General features: G+C 42.7%; 4 protein-coding genes across 7 annotated transcripts; 1 reads left to right on the top strand and 3 right to left on the bottom strand.

Annotated features, from left to right (window-relative positions):
* Positions 1 to 1,450: 1,450 nt before the first annotated feature.
* On the bottom strand, positions 1,451 to 4,088 carry LOC144717016 (protein PIN-LIKES 7-like). 2 transcript variants are annotated; one of them, XM_078592326.1, is made up of 10 exons: positions 3,842 to 4,088; positions 3,563 to 3,642; positions 3,374 to 3,498; positions 3,178 to 3,299; positions 2,960 to 3,103; positions 2,769 to 2,882; positions 2,589 to 2,689; positions 2,142 to 2,194; positions 1,877 to 2,062; positions 1,451 to 1,806 (listed from the first exon to the last, which is right to left on the bottom strand). In XM_078592326.1, the coding sequence occupies exons 1-10, from the start codon at positions 3,974 to 3,976 to the stop codon at positions 1,682 to 1,684; spliced, it is 1,185 nt and encodes a 394-aa protein (XP_078448452.1). In that variant the 5' UTR covers positions 3,977 to 4,088; the 3' UTR covers positions 1,451 to 1,681. The 2 variants fall into 2 exon arrangements, with proteins under 2 accessions (XP_078448452.1, XP_078448453.1); XM_078592327.1 differs by having other exon boundaries at positions 3,563 to 3,601; positions 3,842 to 3,929.
* Positions 4,089 to 4,418: 330 nt separating this feature from the next.
* On the bottom strand, positions 4,419 to 6,455 carry LOC144717019 (uncharacterized). Its single transcript, XM_078592332.1, has 5 exons — positions 6,223 to 6,455; positions 5,468 to 5,531; positions 5,045 to 5,144; positions 4,819 to 4,905; positions 4,419 to 4,708 (listed from the first exon to the last, which is right to left on the bottom strand). Exons 1-5 carry the CDS (start codon positions 6,281 to 6,283, stop codon positions 4,574 to 4,576), a joined length of 447 nt encoding a protein of 148 aa, XP_078448458.1. The 5' UTR covers positions 6,284 to 6,455; the 3' UTR covers positions 4,419 to 4,573.
* Positions 6,456 to 15,118: 8,663 nt separating this feature from the next.
* LOC144717018 (phosphatidylinositol-glycan biosynthesis class F-like protein) lies at positions 15,119 to 19,077 on the bottom strand. Its single transcript, XM_078592331.1, has 8 exons — positions 18,851 to 19,077; positions 18,715 to 18,780; positions 18,583 to 18,625; positions 17,929 to 17,983; positions 17,756 to 17,804; positions 17,482 to 17,549; positions 16,949 to 17,057; positions 15,119 to 16,567 (listed from the first exon to the last, which is right to left on the bottom strand). The coding sequence occupies exons 1-8, from the start codon at positions 18,998 to 19,000 to the stop codon at positions 16,457 to 16,459; spliced, it is 651 nt and encodes a 216-aa protein (XP_078448457.1). The 5' UTR covers positions 19,001 to 19,077; the 3' UTR covers positions 15,119 to 16,456.
* LOC144717017 (FKBP-like peptidyl-prolyl cis-trans isomerase family protein) lies at positions 15,388 to 16,692 on the top strand. 3 transcript variants are annotated; one of them, XM_078592328.1, is made up of 6 exons: positions 15,388 to 15,610; positions 15,706 to 15,776; positions 15,847 to 15,933; positions 15,997 to 16,146; positions 16,232 to 16,291; positions 16,372 to 16,692. In XM_078592328.1, the coding sequence occupies exons 1-6, from the start codon at positions 15,388 to 15,390 to the stop codon at positions 16,432 to 16,434; spliced, it is 654 nt and encodes a 217-aa protein (XP_078448454.1). In that variant the 3' UTR covers positions 16,435 to 16,692. The 3 variants fall into 3 exon arrangements, with proteins under 3 accessions (XP_078448454.1, XP_078448456.1, XP_078448455.1); XM_078592330.1 differs by having other exon boundaries at positions 15,388 to 15,632; XM_078592329.1 differs by having other exon boundaries at positions 15,388 to 15,638.
* Positions 19,078 to 19,514: the final 437 nt, after the last annotated feature.

Here is a 19,514-nt window from a genome sequence, read left to right as displayed (position 1 = left end):
CTACAAACTAGTTAGCACTTCATGCTCTCCAACAAACTCATCTACACAGGAAAATTGTCAGTAGTTTGCAATACCTGACTCTTACTCATCCTGATATTGTATTTGCGGTCAATAAAGCATGCCAATAGATGTAGGATGCTCTACCATGTCACTAGAGACATCTAAAACATATACTTTATTATATTTAAGGGACTTTTAAATTTTCCCTACAATTTTGTGCGAACTCACCAAATACGCTTTACATCTTCAGTGATGCAGATTGGGCTGGTGATCCTGTAGATCGAAAATCTACCGGCAGTTTTTTAATTTATCTAGGTCTTAATCTTATCAACTGGGCCTCCAAAAAGCAAATCACCATGGCCCAATCCAGCACTGAAGCAGAATATAAGGCCATAGCGAATACTACTACTGAACTTATTTGGATAAAATCTCTTCTTCATGAACTACATCGTACAACTATTTCAACTTCCACACTCTGGTGTGACAACCTCAGTGCCACCTATCTTAGTAAAAATCCAGTATTTTGTGCTCGTACAAAACATATTGAAACAGATTATCCTTTGGGAATACATTTCACGAGGTTCAATGTAGGTTTCTTTCATTTCTATACGTGATCAACTCCATGATCTCCTTACAAAGCCTCTTGCTCTGCATCGCTTCTGTCTTCTTCAATCCAAGCTCAATCTTCAACCAGGCTTAACCTTGCGGGGGGTATTAAAGACACGTACTCCCTCGAGTCTATCAATGCAGTCTCTAAGCAGCTGCCATCGCCAACTAACACCAAGCATCACCGACCTTAACATGATAACAGGTGGCATGATGGTTACACTACTGAACTTCATTTGAATTTACCTTATTTGTTTTAAAAACTCAGGAACGTCTGTTCCTATATATACCTTGTTGGGCGCAAATACTTACAAAAGCGTAGTTGGACGTGAACAGCTGCAAACGATGTTGAGGATGATCCCAAGACGACAAGAGGAGAAATATTGAGGTGTAATCGTTAGCCTCGTTATGTCCCTGCGTCGTCACCGTCAAGAGAGCACCAACTCCGAGAGAGAGGGAGAAAGGGAAGGAGGAAGAGACTTCTAGTTCAAAAACTTTCAAGACACTCTACTCAACTTAAAGAGAGAGAAAAGAGAATACATCAAGGGTGGTGTTGGGGATGGTGAAAACAAGAGAAATGGGGGGCCTTTTATTGGCACAACCCATGGCCTAAATGCCCCCAAAAAACTAATCACGATCCTAGAAAGCAGGCACGATCCTATTCTCAGGGATGTGCTGGGTCATCCTACTTTCTAGGATGTACCAAGTAATCCTACTTTTTAGATGTACCAAGTCAACCTCCACCATCCTGAATTATAGGGATGGAGGGTTTGACATTTTCAACATACAACAAAAACATTCTATTCTTCTGTTGGTTCTGTCTTTGTTGTTATTATTACTAACAAAGGCAAACAAGACTTCATTTTAGCTGGATGAACTCGAGTACAACAAAATTCACTGGGCCGGGCAGTCGTCAGGAGCAATCACTGACCGATTTCCCCTTCAACGTTAGGGATCTGTTGCAAGCAGTCGTCAGGAGCAATCACTGACCGACAAAAGTTCCCCTTCAACGCTAGGGATCTGTTGTAAGCATCAACATCTTTCAATCATGAGCACTGTTTTTTTCTTGTAGACTCTAAGAGAGAATCCAGAGATAAACGGAGGACCAAAGAGTAAGCGCAGGAGCCGCGAGAAGGTAGCTCCAAAGGAAGAGGACGGCGCATTCCTCCCTGGCGACGTCAAACAGTTGCGCCATTGTTCCTGCACGACGTTTCCTGTCACGCCCCCGAAGAGACGAGCATAGAGATGAAAAAGGGGAGATAAACTCTACCGATAGCCATGGCGGGGGGGAGCGTGTACTGCAAGAGCAGCGCGTAGCGGAAAAGAGGGTCTACGGGGAGAAAGCCGAGCCTGGAAGCGGCTTCAGTGATAGCGATCCCCGCCGCCGGAAGGAAGATGAATTTCACGACGAGAACGGCTAGAATGATCGAGAGACTCACCCTCGACTTCCTCACGCCTGTTAGGGTTTTCGGCCAGCTTAGCTTCCCTTCGCAGAAAAATCCTCATCAAATGACTAGTTCAAAGGTAGATCTTACCCTGGGTGAGATTTCCTCCGAGAATTACAGTGATGCACGGTATAGTCCCTTGCCTGAACAGTCCAAGCCAGTAAGAATAAGTTACAAACAGACAGGGAAAGAGAGAGAGAGAGAGAGAGAGAGAGAGAGAGAGAGAGAGAGAGAGAGAGAGAGAGAGAGAGAGAGAGAGAGAGACAGAGAGAGAGAGAGAGAGAGAGAGAGAGAGAGAGAGAGAGAAAGAGAGAGAGAGACAGAGAGAGAGAGAGAGTTAGCGAGAGAAAGAGAGGGACAGCGAGAGAGAGAGAGAGAGTCAGCGAGAGAAAGAGAGGGACAGCGAGAGAGAGAGAGAGACAGCGAGAGAGAGAGAGAGGGAGAGAGAGAGAGAGAGAGAGAGAGAGAGAGAGAGAGAGAGAGAGAGAGAGAGAGAGAGAGAGAGAGAGAGAGAGAGAGAGCGAGAGAGTTGTGTACCCCATGAGGCTGATGGAGTCGTAGACCGCGCGGAAGGGGGCGGTGGGACCAATGATGAGAGATTTGAGCCATGGACTGGCGCCGAAGAGCAATCCTGTAAGCTGCAGTAATTCCAGAGACAATAGCTGATTAAAAGAAGGGAAAGATGGGTCGGAAGAGAGAGAGATCAGCACGGCGTACAGCGCCGGCGGCGGGAGGAGACTTGAACTGCATAAAAAACTGGACGACGACTTCCGTCACCCTCTTAATAAAACTACGCTCCTCGACCTCAGCAATCTCCCCCTCCAGAAGGCCCTTCAACGAACCAAAAACCAGTCAAAGATCAACGTTTTACACGAAGTTCGCCTCTCTAGAAAGAGAACAGCGCATACACTAGAAGAAGCTGCAGTTGGCAGAAGCGGCGCCGCGTCAATGGCTCCTTCTTCTACGCTCGCCGCGACTAACTTTTTCTTCTGAATCTCGTACGCGCTTCTCATGAGGCTGTGGGTGATAGTCCACAAGTAGAAGCAGCCGAGCTGAACGCAGGCCACATGAATATTTTACATGAATAATTTGTGAGCTTTGCGAACTTTCTGAGATGTGTTTTTACCGCCATGGAGAAGGAGGCGTAGGATAAGCCGCGGGCGCGACAGACATCAGTCTCTCCGAAAGGACTGAGGCTCTCGTTGCAGATGGCAGGCAACAAGACCAGCATCAAGTTCCCGAGGTTACCTGCCAAAGGAAGAAGACGATAATCTCCGAATATTTCTTTCAAAAAAGGGACGGTCAGTCTCTGAATTACCTACCCGCGGAGCAAACGGCCATGACCGGGCCTCGAAGATCAGCCTCTGGTCTTACAATCGTCACAACTATCCAGCCGAGAGCCCCGCCGATAACGAAGGTCATCCCGATATTGACCACCATGAACCACCTGCCCTTCAATGTACCATCCTCATTAAGAGTACTTCGGAAGAGGCAAAAGAAAGAGAACGCACCGGGAGACGATATCAGCTAGAGTAATTGTCTTGGCCACGCTGGAAAACATGAGCGACGGTGTGAACGCCATGTACACCACCTGCTCTTAACCACATAGATAGAAAGATAGAGAGAGAGAGAGAGAGAGAGAGAGAGAGAGAGAGATAGAGAGATAGAGAGATAGAGAGATAGATAGAAAGATAGAGAGATAGATAAATGGCAAGATAGAGAGAGAGAGGGGTCATGGGGTGTCTCATTGCAAAGGCTATCATGGGTTGAGGGAAGGACGGAGGAGGAACCTTGTTCATGCGAGTACGGGCGTCGACTGTGAGGACGCCGAAGTAGCGGCTGGCGAGGAGAGAGCCGACGAGACCGACGAGCATGACTTGCACCACTGGCTCGCTCGCGGCGACCAACAACGCCCAGAATCCCATTGCTTCTGAATCAGACCTCTTCTGGTCCAAGAGAAGGCGAAGAAATTGCAAGAGTACACGGAATTAGGGAAATTATCAGTAGAACGTTCACGGCAACCCCGCGCGCTGACCTATTCTCACTTATACCAAAGAAAATACTATGGGTCGGCATTTAAGTTGGTTGGTAAGTTGATAAGCATACATTCACAGGTTCACACATGAATACATGTGTTACAAGAAAATTATAAACAAATATTCCCGCACATGATGCCTTTAATACTCGAAATTCGGGAGGGGGGCCCTCCTCTTTGGATCTCTCAATTAAATTTCTGGGCCCGTCGCTTGCTTTCCCTGCCGGGGGTTGCACCCATGCACCGACGGACGCCTAAAGATCGGATTTTTTATCTCAGATTTAGAGAGAGAGAGAGAGAGAGAGGAGAGATGTAGAGAGAGACGCACCATATCCGTTTCCGTCAATGATTTTAAAGACGATCCACATGATACCGTCTTCGGAACATGGTGGGGATGATCCCCGGTGAAATGGGTCGTTTCAGACTTTTAGAGAGAGAAAATACTCGGATTGGAGAAGGAAAAACCGAAGATGCGGTGGGTATTTAGCTACGTTGCAGCCTCAATTTCTTCCGACGCCGCAGTCACCTCGTTTGCGTCATATTCGGCGCGTAGCTGGGAAGACACATCATCAATGGCGGAGTTGAGCTGTGCGATCTTCTCTGTCAAAACCTTGCGGGTCTTCTGCAGTAGATCATAAAACCCACAAAAGTTTAGTCTATCTCTCTCTCTATCTCTCTCTTTGTCCCACTATCTCTCTCTCTCTACAATGAATATGGAATAGGAAGTCTTACCTCCAAGGCCTTCTCTTCGTCGTAAATGAACTTGGGTAGTTTTCTCATCAGATCTTTCCTGTCAGTGCCCTCCAAAGCTTTGACAATCTGAAGAAAATGTAAAACTCTCTGTTAGGCTCGTAAATCAAAAGCTGACGGTTGGGTTTAAGTCAAAATTATCGACTTATGATCAGAGTGCATATTATATTTCCGGTAAAAAAATGAAGGGAATGTTTGAGTATGATGCCTGAGGGGCGTAGACGCAACCCAAAGCCCCGACTATAAGCCCTCCCAAGATGAAACCCCCCATGAAAGAACTCGCATTGCTTGGTCTTCCGCTATCTCCGCTGAGATTGACCGAATTACAATGTATTTTTCAGTGATAGAGGAAGCTGTCGCGTCGGCAATGAATTTTTAAACAACGGAAATAAAAATGGAACCGTTCTCTGTTCCATTGTTGTTAAATTCTATTAAGGTTTCAAATTTAATCTCCAATTAATCTTCGATGTCCATATTTGTTTCTTCCACTTTAAAATGACTTCAGTATGTCCTTAATCGATCTTGGCCTCAAGGGTAAAGTGTGTCAGGCTGGGGCTAACAGAATCAGTTCCAGGAAATTAAGAGAAAAAAAAAGATGTCAAAAAAGAAACAGAATTTAAGATGCATGTACCTGTATCTAGCTTGAATGGTAATGCGACGAGCACTTACCATGGACTTCATTCGTCTGTCGTGCGCTGGGACAAGTGAAAATAAAGGAACAGAGAATTTAAATTTGAATGGCAAAAATTGGAAAAAAAACAAGTTTTCATGGCGGAAAGATGAGATTGACGACTTTAAAAAAACTTGACTTATAAACCCCCAAAATTCGCGCTTTTATCTTTATCGATCTACCATGTTCATTGAGCCCATTAAAAGGAATCGCAGACCTGAGAGAAGAAAATTAAAGAAATTGGGTTCAAGTCTGATCGAAATGATGGACAGGTCCTCCGCCGATCCGCATTGAAATTTAAACTTCAAGTCAAAAAGAGGAATTCATAGTAGAATACATTCCAATCGGATGCTTTCAAGTTAGTTGGAGTAAAGGTAGATAAGATGGCCTGATGATGGTCACCAACAACCTAGAACCATCCACAATACGATTCAGATGCTGGATCGATTCCCGAATTTGAACAGAATTTTGGGGCAAAATCATATGACGAACTTTGCTGGGATTCGTCACGGAACTTAAGCTAGTGAATAAGAAGAAGTAAAATAAAATAAGGGAAGCTTCATCGAGCCTCCACTAAGATGTTCAAATCGACGTTTACTCGAGCAAGATTTCACCAGATTGCCATAAGATTAACGAAAACTTAAAACTCGGACGATGGATGGTGTCAGAAACAGTTTTGAAGGAACGGCCGGACGAAATCAAGACAAGATTTTTACCATTTGTTGCCCTTCTGTTGAAATCCCTGGAGGAGATGGAGGGAATCGTGAGAGAAGCCATATCTTGTTCGCTCGCGGAGCTTGCCCAGCGAGTGCCAAACCTGCAATCAGGACGGTTGCGTTGGAGCTTCTCTCGTTCTCTCTTTCTCGTCGATAATCTCGATGGGCTAGCAGAATTCCGGATGACGCCATCGAGATATGCCACGTAAGCTGCTCGTCCTCATCTCGACACGCCACGTGGGCCACCAAGTCCCTCTCTGTGTTTTCTCCCTCTCTTTCTCTCTGCTTCTCCCATCTTTCTCTCTCTTTCTCCCTCTGTTTCCCTCTCTCTCTCTCTCTCCCTCTCTTTATCTCTCCCTCTCTCTCTCTCTCTTTCCCTCTCTCTCTCTCTCTCTTTCTCCCTCTCTCTCTCCCTCTCTCTCTCTCTCTCTCTCTCTCTCTTTCTCCCTCTCTTTCTCTCTCTCTCCCTCTCTTTATCTCACCCTCTCTTTCTCTCGCTCTCTCTCTTTTTTAGGCATTGGGGATTCAGACAGATCGTTCGAATGTTCGATCAGATCTGGCATTCGAACAATTGAATCCGAACACCGATCTGTCCAGTTCAGATCCGATCCAAACCCGAACTGCACATTGGATTCGGATTTGTCTGTTCGAACAGGATGGATGTTAATACCGAATGTTTGAATTCCATCTGATTCGAACACATTGTTCCAATCGGATTGAATCGAATCTTCGAATCCGCGCTGCCCAGCGGCTGCTAGCGAGAAAGTTGCTGGCGGTTGCTAGCGCCGCTGGTGCCCGCTGGAGGCTGCTGGTGGCTGTTGGCCATTTGTTTGAACTTGTTCGAATAGTTCGAACAAACGGTGGTTGAACACGAACAAAGGGTCTGTTTGATCTAACGATTCGAACAGATGAGTTTGAATCGGCATTTGTTCGTTCGAACCTTTCGATCAAGATTCGAACAATCCGATCTGTTCCTATCCCCGATGCCTACTCTTTCTCCCTCTCTTTATCTCTCCCTATCTTTCTCCCTCTCTTTATCTCTCCCTCTCTCTCTCTCTTTCTCCCTCTCTATCTTCCTCTTTCTCCCCCTTTTTCTCCCCCTCTCTCTCTGTTCCTCCCTACCTATCTTCCTCTTTCTCTCTCTCTCTCTCTCTCTCTCCCTCTCTCTCTCTCTCCCTCTCTCTCTTTCTCCCTCTCTTTATCTCTCCCTCTCTCTCTCTCTCTCTCTCTCTCTCTCTCTCTCTCTCTCTCTTTCTCCATCTCTACCTTCCTCTTTCTCTCTCTCTCTTTCTCCATCTCTATTTTCCTCTTTCTCTCTCTCTCTCTCTCTCTCTCTCTCTCTCTCTCTTTCCCCATCTCTATCTTCCTCTCGCTCTCTCTTTCTCCATCTCTATCTTCCTCTCTCTCTCTTTCTCCATCTCTATCTTCCTCTCTCTCTCTTTCTCCCTCTCTTTCTCCCTCTCTTTATCTCTCTCTTTCTCCATCACTATCATTCTCTCTCTCTCTCTCTTTCTCCCTCTCTTTATCACTCCCTCTCTCTCTCTCTCTCTCTTTCTCCCTCTCTCTCTTCCTTCTCTCTCTCTCTCTCTTTCTCCTTCACTATCTTCCTCTTTCTCTCTCTCTAGCTTCCTCTCTCTCCATCTCCACTCGGTCTCCCTCTATCTCTCTCTATCTCTCTCTCTCTCTCTCTCTATTTCTCTATATCTCACTCTGTCTCTCTCTCTTTCTCACTCTCTCCTCCCTCTCTTTGTTTCTCCTATTTCTCTCTCTCTGTCTCTCTCCCTCTTTTTCTCATTCTCTCCTCCCTCTCTGTCTCTCTCTCTCTCTTTCGCTCTTTTTTCTCACTCTCTCTCTCCGATTTCTCTCTCTCTCTCACTCTCTCCTCTCTCTCTCTCATATATATATAATTATATATATATATATCTCCCTTTCTCTCTCTCTCCTCTCTCTCTTTCTCCTATTTCTCTCTCTCTCTCTCTCTCTCTCTCTCTCTCTCTCTTTCTCACTCTCTCCTCTCTCTCTTTCTCCTATTTCTCTCTCTCTCTCTCTCTTTCTATCCCTCTCTGTTTGTCTCTCTCTCTCTCTCTCTCTCTCTCTCTCTCTCTCTCTTTCTTCCGTTCTCTCTCTTTCAATCCCTCTCTGTTTGTCTCTCTCTCTCTGCCGTTCTCTCTCTTTCAATCCCTCTCTGTTTGTCTCTCTCTCTCTCTTCCGTTCTCTCTCTTTCAATCCCTCTCTGTTTGTCTCTCTCTCTCTTTCATTCTCTCTCTTTCTATCCATCTCTGTTTGTCTCTCTCTCTCATTCTCTGTAGATACTTTAGGAAAAAAGAGGGGGATGTATTAATTCAAATACAAATAAATCCAGCCCAATGATATTGATTGGGGTAGTGGTGATATTTTGTGTTCTTGAGGATGAGTGACAATCGTACTCCTCCAAAGTGAATCATGTATCCCACAAGCCCTCAAGATTTGATCAACATCACCCCATCAAAGCCCAGCGACATATTCTCCACTATGCATTCTGCAGCCGCAATTTACTAACCGAATCTACAACCCCATCGGCTGAAACTTCTACCTGAAACCCACTGTTCTACTCCAGAAGGCCACTCCACAAAAATCTATATGCCCAAATTTTCATGAAATGTCTTAAAAATATTCACATATATTATTTCGGTTCTATTAATTAATTTTAAAAGAAGTATACAAATTGAAAACATTGTAAAAATTCTAGAAAAATAAATGACCTGGGTAAATTTTTTTATACAAAGTGCCTCGAAATGGAGCAACTTTGAATGAGGTGTTCTCGCTAGTCTGGAGGCTCTATGAATAATACCTTTGCCCTGCAATATATGGACAAAGAACCTAAACTTAATTCATCGAGGCGAGTGGCTGATTTGGCAATAGTTTAGCTAGTTTGTATTTTTGACCTAGAGTCAACCCATTGACTTTGTCTTCGTTGTTTTGGTTATTGACCTATGTTTATAAATAGACAAACCTCTGACCAAATAAATCAAGATCACCTTCATAGTTTCTTGTCTAATTATCCACTTCACAATAGTCTTGATAATTTATTTCAACTCACTTCATGAAGTCAAATCTAATTTTTATCAAACTTTGTCCACTAAGAATCAAGTTGATAGCCCAATTACTCTCTTCTAAGTCAACTATAACTACTCTTAAAAATTAGTCCATTATAAAACTAACTTTATGGTCCAATAGTACTATTAATCGATCCCACTAAGCTCTCTCTTGGAAATCACAAGTCTTTCCATTCACAATCAATGTAGGTTAGGCCTTCTTAGTTCTTGTATATCCTCAAATGGATTGCATTATCTTTCCTTTCTCTGTTCACCCAAAATTTCTCTTTTATTTGCTCCATTTTAATCATCTCAAGAACAATTCATTTTCCTCTCTTTCCAGCTCTCTACAAATTGATCACTTATATTGTGTCTTCTCAATTATAATTTTCTTCTCTCTATTTTTTTGTTTCTCCACTTTTTTCTTTCACCATCTACAAATTCACAACTTCTCTTTCTCAAATGCAGTTCTCAAGATTTCTTCTCCCACTCACACTCAACAGAACCTCAATTCAAATAAAATTAATTTCTTCACAAGCTAAGTTCAATTTGAGCCCTATTCTTCTCAAATCAACCACCAAATTTTCTTCACTAGAATTCATTTTCAATATTTTCATTCAAGGATAAGAGAAATGGAATTGTGCATCTTTTAGATGTGTTTACGAATTTACTCCTTTCTTATCCCTCCCTCTTCAATGTTAGGCGTCCTCTTCTAATCTTCTTCTTTTCGTCTCATGTCCAGTTATTGGATAACCTACAACAGATGCAAAGAAAACCCAGAAAGGTGGAGGAATAGACCACAGAGGGGTTGATGTTGGATCTATATCCTTGACACTCCTTATGTTGAATTCTTGAGAATGAGATTATAATGACTTGGGAGCTTTTTTTCTTCTCTTTGCAGGTAGCAGTACTTGAAGCTAAAGGAATGCTTGAATATAGTAACCCAATCTCATTCAAGGTTGGAGAATTTATGGAAGGGACGTTCTTGTTTTTTTTTTTAAATGGGCGGCAGCTTTAAATGCAGCATTTTAAAATTAAAGTAACTAGCATGACATTCTTACCCTTTTCTTTCCCTTACCAGGCTCAAAATTCATGAGAGCTACATTGAACTTTTGGGGAACGCTTTACGTTCCAATGATGATGCCACACCATCCAGATCAGCATAAAAAATATTATAAAATAATAAATCATTAAAATAAACAAAATCACATGGCTGTAGACCTTCAGATGTGAAAGACCTTCCTACTTGAATACTCGTAAAAAAATATGAAACAAATATTTTTTTGAAGATTAATTAAACTTATACAACTTCATTTAAACATTATGAATTTATTTTTAATTATACTCATTTAAAAATACTAATCAGTTAATTCATGCACAGTTGACCCAAAACAAGTATGTTGAGGTCTATTTATCCTTTTGCCTTCTCTACCTATATAACTACTCTTCATATAATTTTAAATAACAATACTAACATTCTTCATTAAGATTAGACAATATTTTATTTGAAGATCAATTATTGATTCCACCTATCTTCTCCCGTTTAAAGTTTTTAATTAAATCACTCAGATTTGACATGAAAACAGAAACCATGTATTGTTATTTAGACACAAATGTAGTACAGGGTTGAGTACCCAATTTTTAGAGTCAAGATATGTCAGTTTGACCCATTGACCTTACACACTATCATAGGCTTTTTTTATATTGGTGCATGTCAGGACATTCCACGAGTGTAGGTGATGTGTGTAAGTATGAGATGGTTCTGAGTTTTCAACTCATTCTAAAACTCTCCAGAAATGTTTTCAATTGGTTTTGTCATGGCTTATAAATAGTTTGACCATGGAATGGTCATTTTTTGACCAAAGTGCATGTAGATTCATCAAGTCTTCCATATGATAGATTCATCAAAATTCAGACATAACTTCATCAAGATCCATATATTGGCTTCAAGTCAGTGGCCTTGAATCTTCAATGGGGGCATCTGGCCCATCCTAAGAAGCAAACCTAATACTAACTATGAATACACCCTATGTATAGATTCCATTTCATTCACTCTCAAACCAATATCTACATAACTCATCACCCATTTATCCTCTTTCCTCACCTCTACTCTCATCCATTCTTATATTCCACATCTCCTATATCTATCTGCCTATCCCCAAATCGTTTCATCACCATCATCCCTTCACAAGTCTAAACCTAGTTGATCCATTCCACTCATTAATATTATCCTTCGAGTATAACCCAAATTCCCTGATTTATTACCATCTTACAACCCATTTCTCCATCTAAACCTTCACCATAATATCCCTCTTATATAATATTTTCTAAAATTTGATAAAAAAATCCTAGATGTAAAACTGTTCCTTACCCTATATTTTTTATTTAGTATTTAAGGTGAAAATATTTTTCGTAGATTTATATCTTAACAGGAACAAAAAAAATCCTAGATTTGGATTGATAAACTGAAAATATGTATGTAAATGGCCCTTAAAGGCCGTTACACCACGTCACATGTCACTTCATCATATTAACAGGCCAACATCTTCATGAATCACTTGAAGGGATTATTGTCCCTCATATGCACCGGGCTGGGAATGTTTGACATCTATGCTCCAACTTGGGGGAGGAGTGTACAAGTTGTCCTTATCGGTTCAAATACATTCACATCTTGATGTTTGTATTTTTTCTCTCTTTCCTGTGGCATCTCTCCTATTAAAAGGATGAAGGCTTCCCATATTTTTAGACTTATTTGGTTACATCATTTTCGACAAGATTACAGATGAAATAATCATTTATTTAAATGACAAATTGTTATTCACAATAAATTTTATACTTAAGTTGTTTGTACAAAAGGATATGTAAGACACCACATTGAAAAAAAGCATTTTTAATTTAATTTCCTTCAAATTACATTTTTATAAACAATTTTCACAAGATCAGATCAATCAATGTTGAATTTGGATTCAAAAGGAATCACACAATCTGAACGTAACAGATATCTACAATAGATTTTTAATGAAAAAAGGAATTTGGTATCAAGTTTATCAAGATTTATGAAAAAAAATCCTACGTAATATATATATATATATATATATATATATATATTACGTAGCTGATCGGAGACATTTTTTTGTAGGAATGAGTTCTGACATAGTTCATGGAAATATCCTCATATTTATTTGCAAAATCAATTTATGGTTTGGCCAATTTCAAGATGTAAAACTATTAAAATTTTGGAAACGAATCTTGATATTATTGAGTTCATCTAAAAAACTAAAACTTCTACAGTGACTCAGTAACTGTGATTTGTCAAAGCACTACCAATCTGACAATAAATCCATATGGGTAGTCATAGATCACATCCTCTTAATAGGATACCATTCCTTACATATGGTTCCTTGGTTGCCAATGACTTGCTAATGGTTTTCTCACTTGACAAGCTAGACCATCCTTGACTGCCCAATGGGGAAAGGCACGTCTGGGACGTGACGCCTGGACGTGATGGAACGGATGACATTATGTGGCAGTTGGTGACGTGATGAAAATTTCGTCGCATCACCGTCACGTCACGCGTCCCTGCATTTTCAAAAAAACCATCATGTTGACGTCATGCGTCCCTCCAGCGGGCGTCCCGTCACGTCCCCGTCACTGTGACAGCGTCACCGTCACCGTTGACGTAAAAAAACCCTATTATCCACGATGGCAATCCGATGAATATCTTCGGACGGAAAAGCCTGAGGACCATATCCTCGCACGTACCGATATGCTCCATGAACATCTGCAAAGACCCGATCTTGGTGTCCGTGGACTTACTCGAGAACTAATCAGGATGATTGAATCCTTCGTTCAAGCAGCACGCCATGGTCATCGGAGGAACACCAGCAAATCCTGGCCCCCCGTCGCCCACTGATTGGATGGTCCAGAATGTAGGCAGCCACCTCCCTCAGAGCCCCTTCTCCAAGCCTTGTTCCTCTCTTCAACCTTCGCCATCAACAGAAAACGGAAGACCCTGTGGGTTATTCGCAGCCATTGGTTCTTCATTGATCGGCTTGAAGACAGCCACGTACTTCTTCCCTGATTCTCCTCGCATGAAATAAGCTCCCCCCCACCCCTCCGTCGAATGTATGTGTAAGTCCTCTGCTCCAATTGTTCATCTTAATTTGTGCTTGTGTTTGAATTTCATATGGTATTTGAAGTATCCAGAGCTGATGCGGCTGCATTTCTCTCTCTTTTATTTGCAATATGATCGATTTGCATCGTTTCATCGGTTGGTTGGACGACACACTAACGATCAGTTCCATGATAGAATCTGATCAATCAGATTGATCGGTCGATTGTATCGAGTCTGATCGATTGCCGATTGTATTTCGTTTATCTGATCGAAACTTCGATTGAGAAATAACGCCACCACCATCATCCGTGACGGCCTTTCTGTCACGTCACGCGTCCAGGGCACCCTTTCACCGTCACATCCCCATCACACCCTCCTTGTCATTCGTCACCGTCACGTACCCCTAAACCCGTCATCGTCAAAATCACTTCATCCGTCACGTTTCCGTCATGGTGACGTGTGACATGATGGATGACGCTTAACAAACCCTACTGCCCAAGGTGGATTGTTCCCCCATCCTATCCGACTATGAGACTCCCATGCTCATCTGACAGCCTCTCCTCATCACATCGAAGGTCTCGGCACAAGATGCCCTAAGGGGCCTACTCTTGATGTGTTCCGATGTCCCCTCTGGTCCGACACCCTATGTGCAGCACCAGGGGCCGTGGTAGAAGAAGCCATGCCTTGTAAAACACTCACATCATATCTTATCAGCCATTTACCATGTACAATAATTGGCATAAGCACCCATACAATGTCAGCTTACACAATGCCTTAGTCATCCATACGCAAGCTCCATCTGGGAGACAAATTCCAATATTCACTACCAGAAAGTCTGCCTAGATGCTCTTATTTTACGACGATAGAGACGATTGCTTCCATGACTGACCAGAAAGTCACCAAATGGTCCTTTAGGTGCTTCAACTGCAGTATAGGTAGTAACAATGAGATATATTCCAGGTTTTCTCTCTGCGTCAGTGCCAGTGTGGGAGAAACATGCCAATGCTCACTACCAGAAAGTCAGCCCAGATGCTCTTACTTTACAACGAGAGGGAAAATTGCTTCCATAACTTGTCAGAAAAATGGCAAATTATCCTTCACGTGCTTCGATTGCAGCATAGCTAGAAGGAAACAACGACTACCCCTCTTCTATCCTCGGCACCGAACTTGCCTCCCCTCGTCTGTCGTACAGGTCCAGTACACAACCTCTCTTGTTCAAGTGATGGTTGTCATCCAAGCCTTCTCTTTACTTGCACTGATCTTGAAGCATCTATCATCTTCCTAAGTTAATTAATACTCAAGCAAAAATGGGGAAAGCCAACTTGGGTAAAAATCTTAAAGAAGGGAGGGGGAATATAAGGTTATAGTGCAGGGATGCGAACGGGACAATTTTTCATCCTGGGACAAAAAACAAGGGTTTGGACGAAATTGGGGATGAAAATTCGTCTCAGGGATCATCAGACGGGACAGTTTTAGTCCCGTGGGACAAAAAAACCGTCCAATCCGGAGGTCTCGGATGATGGACGGACGAATCTGGACGAATAACTGCCGGAGACACATCTGACGGTTGAGATGTAGCCATGTGGCCTCGTTATGACAATTTGCATCTAAGTTCCTGTTTTTTACGCGCGTGCAAACTGACGCCGCTCAGAAATAATTGTACATATCTCCCTTTGCATTCTCTCTCCTCCGAATTTCCCTAAAAAACTTAGAAAAATCTGTACTAATATATTAAAAATATAAACAGGTTTTTTTCGTCTGGCCAAGGGACGGGACTGTTTTCTTCCAGGACGGTCCGAAAATTCGTCATAGGAGGACGGGACGGAACGGTTTAGTACCATTGGACGAAAATTCCTCCCGTCCCGTCCATCGTCGACGTCCGGGACGATACGGAGCTATAAATAAGAGAAGCAAAGCCCAAATTGTTTCGGATAGAGGCTATCTGACATAACGACCGGTTCCCGTTACGCCTCTTCCATGGCTTCTTCCCCCGCGGTGGCGATCTCGGCCGGCGGAGCGCCGCCGCAGCGCCGCCGCTCTCGCCCCGAAACCACGGCGGCGCTGCCGACCTCCGTCGCCAGAAGAGACGCTCTCCTGCTCTGCGCCGCGCCTCTATTGGCCTTGAAGCTCGCCCCCCCCGCCGCGGCCAGAGAACGAAGAAGCCGCAAGGTCATCCCCTCCGAGGACTACCTCACCGGCCGTCAGTCCCCCCGCTCGCCATCGCTAGGGTTCCTCCTCCTCCTCCTCCAGACTCCAGCCCAGATCTCATCTTTGCTTTGATCTTCTTTCCCGCAGCCGACGGATTGAAGTACTACGATCTTCTCCCAGGCAATGGTGCCGTCGCCGAGGCAGGCGCCACCGTCCAGGCAAACCTTCTGTCCCGATCCTCTCGATCGTGTACAGAGATTCTGAAAATTTCTTGAAAAATCTTCGCAGGTGCACTTCGATTGCGTCTACCGCGGCGTGACCGCGGTGTCCAGCCGCGAATCGAAGCTGCTCGCCGGGAATCGGATCATCGCGCAGGTACGAACTTGATCGCGAGAGAAATTCCAGAGTTGCCGATTCTCAGATTTTGTTCTCGAGCAGCCATACGAGTTCACGGTCGGAGCCACGCCCGGGAAGGAGCGGAAGCGAGATTTCGTCGACAAAGCCAACGGCCTCTTCTCCGCTCAAGCAGCTCCGAAGCCTCCTGCCGCCATGTACAAGATCACAGAAGGGATGAGAGTTGGAGGGAAGGTCTGTTCGTCTACACTATCAGAAACCCTAATTTTCATTTTCCAGATGAAGATCATCTCTGATTTTTCATCTTTTACTGTTGCAGAGAACGGTGATCGTCACCCCCGAAGCTGGTTACGGACAAAGAGGGATGAACGAAATTCCGGTAAAGAAGAAATCAGGAAAAAAGTTGCTTTTTTTCTTTTAGATTGGAGTTGATGCTGATCATTGCATGCTATGTTGCAGCCGGGGGCCACATTTGAGTTGAATGTGGAGCTCTTGGAAGTGGTCTCACCAGCAAGTAAATAGACGATGGTAGAAGAGAGAGAGATTAATCATCTTTCTTGGGGAGCTTCTTCCCTAGAAGAATGAACAGGAGGGAAGCCAAAACCCCGGCAGTGTATCCAAGAAGAGCTCCGTAAGTGACACAGACTGGCCACTCCTGCAGCCATTATCTAAAATATTACGCCCATTGTATGAAATGTAATTTTCTCTTGTTCAAATGTCAATTCCTTGTCACATGAAAAGGTGAAATAAAATTATGACACAGGATAATCATTTTACCCAGCTTGAATGAAAATTGTTGGTTTCAAGCGCTTGCCAACTGTGCTAAAAGCTATAGCTGACTATAGTACGTAATAATAATGAACCTTACACCTAGCTCTGATACTATGTTGGATTCTTGTTATAACTAGTAGCAAGGGTGCTACTTATCATCTTTAAGCAGGATGTTGTACATCAACAAAAATGAACTGAATTACGTCTACATCATGTAAAATGAGCAATACTATAACATGGGCATGGATCTGCAAAAGATGTTTACCTGCCATGGTCTTTCCCAATCAAGGGGCATAGGCCAGGCCCCAAACCATGCACCGATGATTGCTCCGTGTGCCGGCAGACTAACCATATAATCAAGAGGACCAACCAGCCTGACATGAATGAAAAATCTTGGTGGCATCCTTACAGAGTTTCCGGAATAAAATCCATTTTCTTGAAGATTAGAGAAAAAGGACTGCAAAGTGATGTAAATATCACCCTAATCTTAAAGCCTTTTGCAGCTAGAAAAATCCGACCTATCATCACATTCTTTCGTGTAAAAGCGTTTGATTTTGATAGAGGTAAACACAGTTGTCCAATTATAGCATCAATGGATGCGTAGGCATCGACAAGAAGAGTAACATGATTTTCTATCCGAAGTGTAGAGTACAATCATATAGCTCAGAATTTTAATCACATCCGTCTTACCTCAACAATTCACGAAAAAGAAATACTACATTCGCGAAATCAGATGATCTAAGCTTATTTTCCGCAGCAGCAGTGATAACCTTTTTTAAATAATTTTTCGAAACTCACTTGGAAAGGGCCAATATCCGCATCCAATCTTTCTTTGAAAATCCGAAGACGCAAACTGCCGGAACAAACTGCCATTAAAAGGAAGCAATATTAGTTGAAAACTGTCACAACGTCCTTGCATTTGATGATAATATCCAAATCGATGTCCCCACTAACAATTGGCAAGGGAACGAAATCATTATAGAAAGATCACATAATACTCAAGCTTAGAATAAAAAAATTCTAAATTCAATAATGCCGGCAAAAATTTTTGAAGAGAGCTCGATCTACTCACTGTGAGGACAGACATCAGAAGGGACCAACAAACCGTCCGTTTCAGGTACCTGTATTAAATTAAGTTATTTAGAACCTAACTGAGAAACCCCAAAAAAACAATTTTCAACATCATAATTAAAAAATAAGCGTTAAGTTTCGCAGTTGTGGTCACACGGGGAATATACTACTCACTGGATCCAAAAAGGAGCACCCAATATTATAGCTCCAAAGGCATTTACGAGAGCACCTGCGCTTCACGAATTAAGAGTTATAAATGTAGGTTATTGCAAATAAAACAATCAAATCAATATAATTTTGGCATTTCTTTCATGTACGTGAAAGCTGAATAGTTCTGCGGAATCTTGTAGTTCTGTCGCTACAAAATTTCTTCATGAATTTTGTAGAGAAGGCGAATAATTTCGAAAAAGAAAGGAATACAAGAAAATAAACAACAGAAAGACAACCAAATTTCGGGGGTGAGTTTTTGTTATCTTACTGTCTCGATTCAAATTTTAAACGGAAAGCAATCTGATGGAGAAAGTGGTAGTCTGCATCCAGGTTGGTGCTAGAAGAATTCATTTCGTCATTAGGGAGGAGAAAATCAAGCATGAATTTCAAGGATGTTCTAAGAGCGGAATCTTCTATACGAAAATAGCTCAACTAATTAATAGTGAAGCAGATCAAGTAACGGCATTGTCGTAAAGAACCGAAACTTTTAAAGGAGAAATAGTCAAAGAATTAGAAATGAACATCAAGTAGATACACAATCCATTTTAAAATGAAAAACTACTACATTTACAACTGGCGAATAATATTTGACCTAGAACAAAAATAAAAGAATTATACCTAAAGGGAACCCGAGGAGCCCTCGTCCTACGGCCTTCAGGAACTGACAAAAAAATTGCCCCAACGGAATGAACCCCTGGTAATTAATGCTGAGAAACGCCAGATGCACAACCGGATCAATAAAAACCTTACCGAGGTCCGGTCTTTATCAGGCCTCAATAAACTGCATGCAACGACAACTACCGGCGATTCCACCATCTGAAATCGTAGAACCGTAAAATAGATGTTGAAAAGATACACAATGGCATCATTTTTAATTCAAACTTACCACGAGGAGGCTGAGTACTTGATCAGGTTCGGAGACGAGATTCAAGTTGTACGTTTGCCGAGCGATCCTCCAGCCAATTGCCAGTCCTACAACACATGCGACGAGGAAAGCTGAAGCTTTGGTAATCGGGAGCGAAGATCCGCTGATCATCCTTCCCTTCGTCTCTCCAGGAGACCGATCGACGGGCTCTTGAAGATGATACAAACGCAGTAACGGTTTTAGAACCTGACCTTAGACTCTTATAGTTGAAACTCGGTTGAAGTTAAGCTTTGATGGACGAAAAATTGGATGACGATTTCGGAACCGATGCTGTTCCGTCATCCGTTCAATGCATATCCTTTCCTCTGAATCGTCATCCGTCCCAACACTGTCATCAGTCCCGTTCCATCGTTCACCTATCATAAAAAACAGAATGGATGGTCAAATGTGAAGAGAGGGTGAGAGTAGTGTTTGCCCATCTGATATCCTACACTTGGCAACCGATATCAAATATCATGATGAAATCTGGAATATTTCAAGAACCACATTTCGGAATGGATAACGTAAGGGTCAGGACATTGCGTGTGTCGGTACCATGTATGGGTTATCTAAATCTGTACCAAAAATCAGAATCGACATATGATATCTGAGATTCAGATATGTTTCAAAAATAAGATCCCATAGT

The sequence above is a fragment of the Wolffia australiana genome, chromosome 2, assembly GCF_029677425.1.
Source record: "Wolffia australiana isolate 7733 chromosome 2, ASM2967742v1".
NCBI lineage: Eukaryota > Viridiplantae > Streptophyta > Magnoliopsida > Alismatales > Araceae > Wolffia > Wolffia australiana.
The sequence above is the reverse complement of the archived record's forward strand: the minus strand, read 5'-3'. Positions and strand labels throughout refer to the sequence as shown.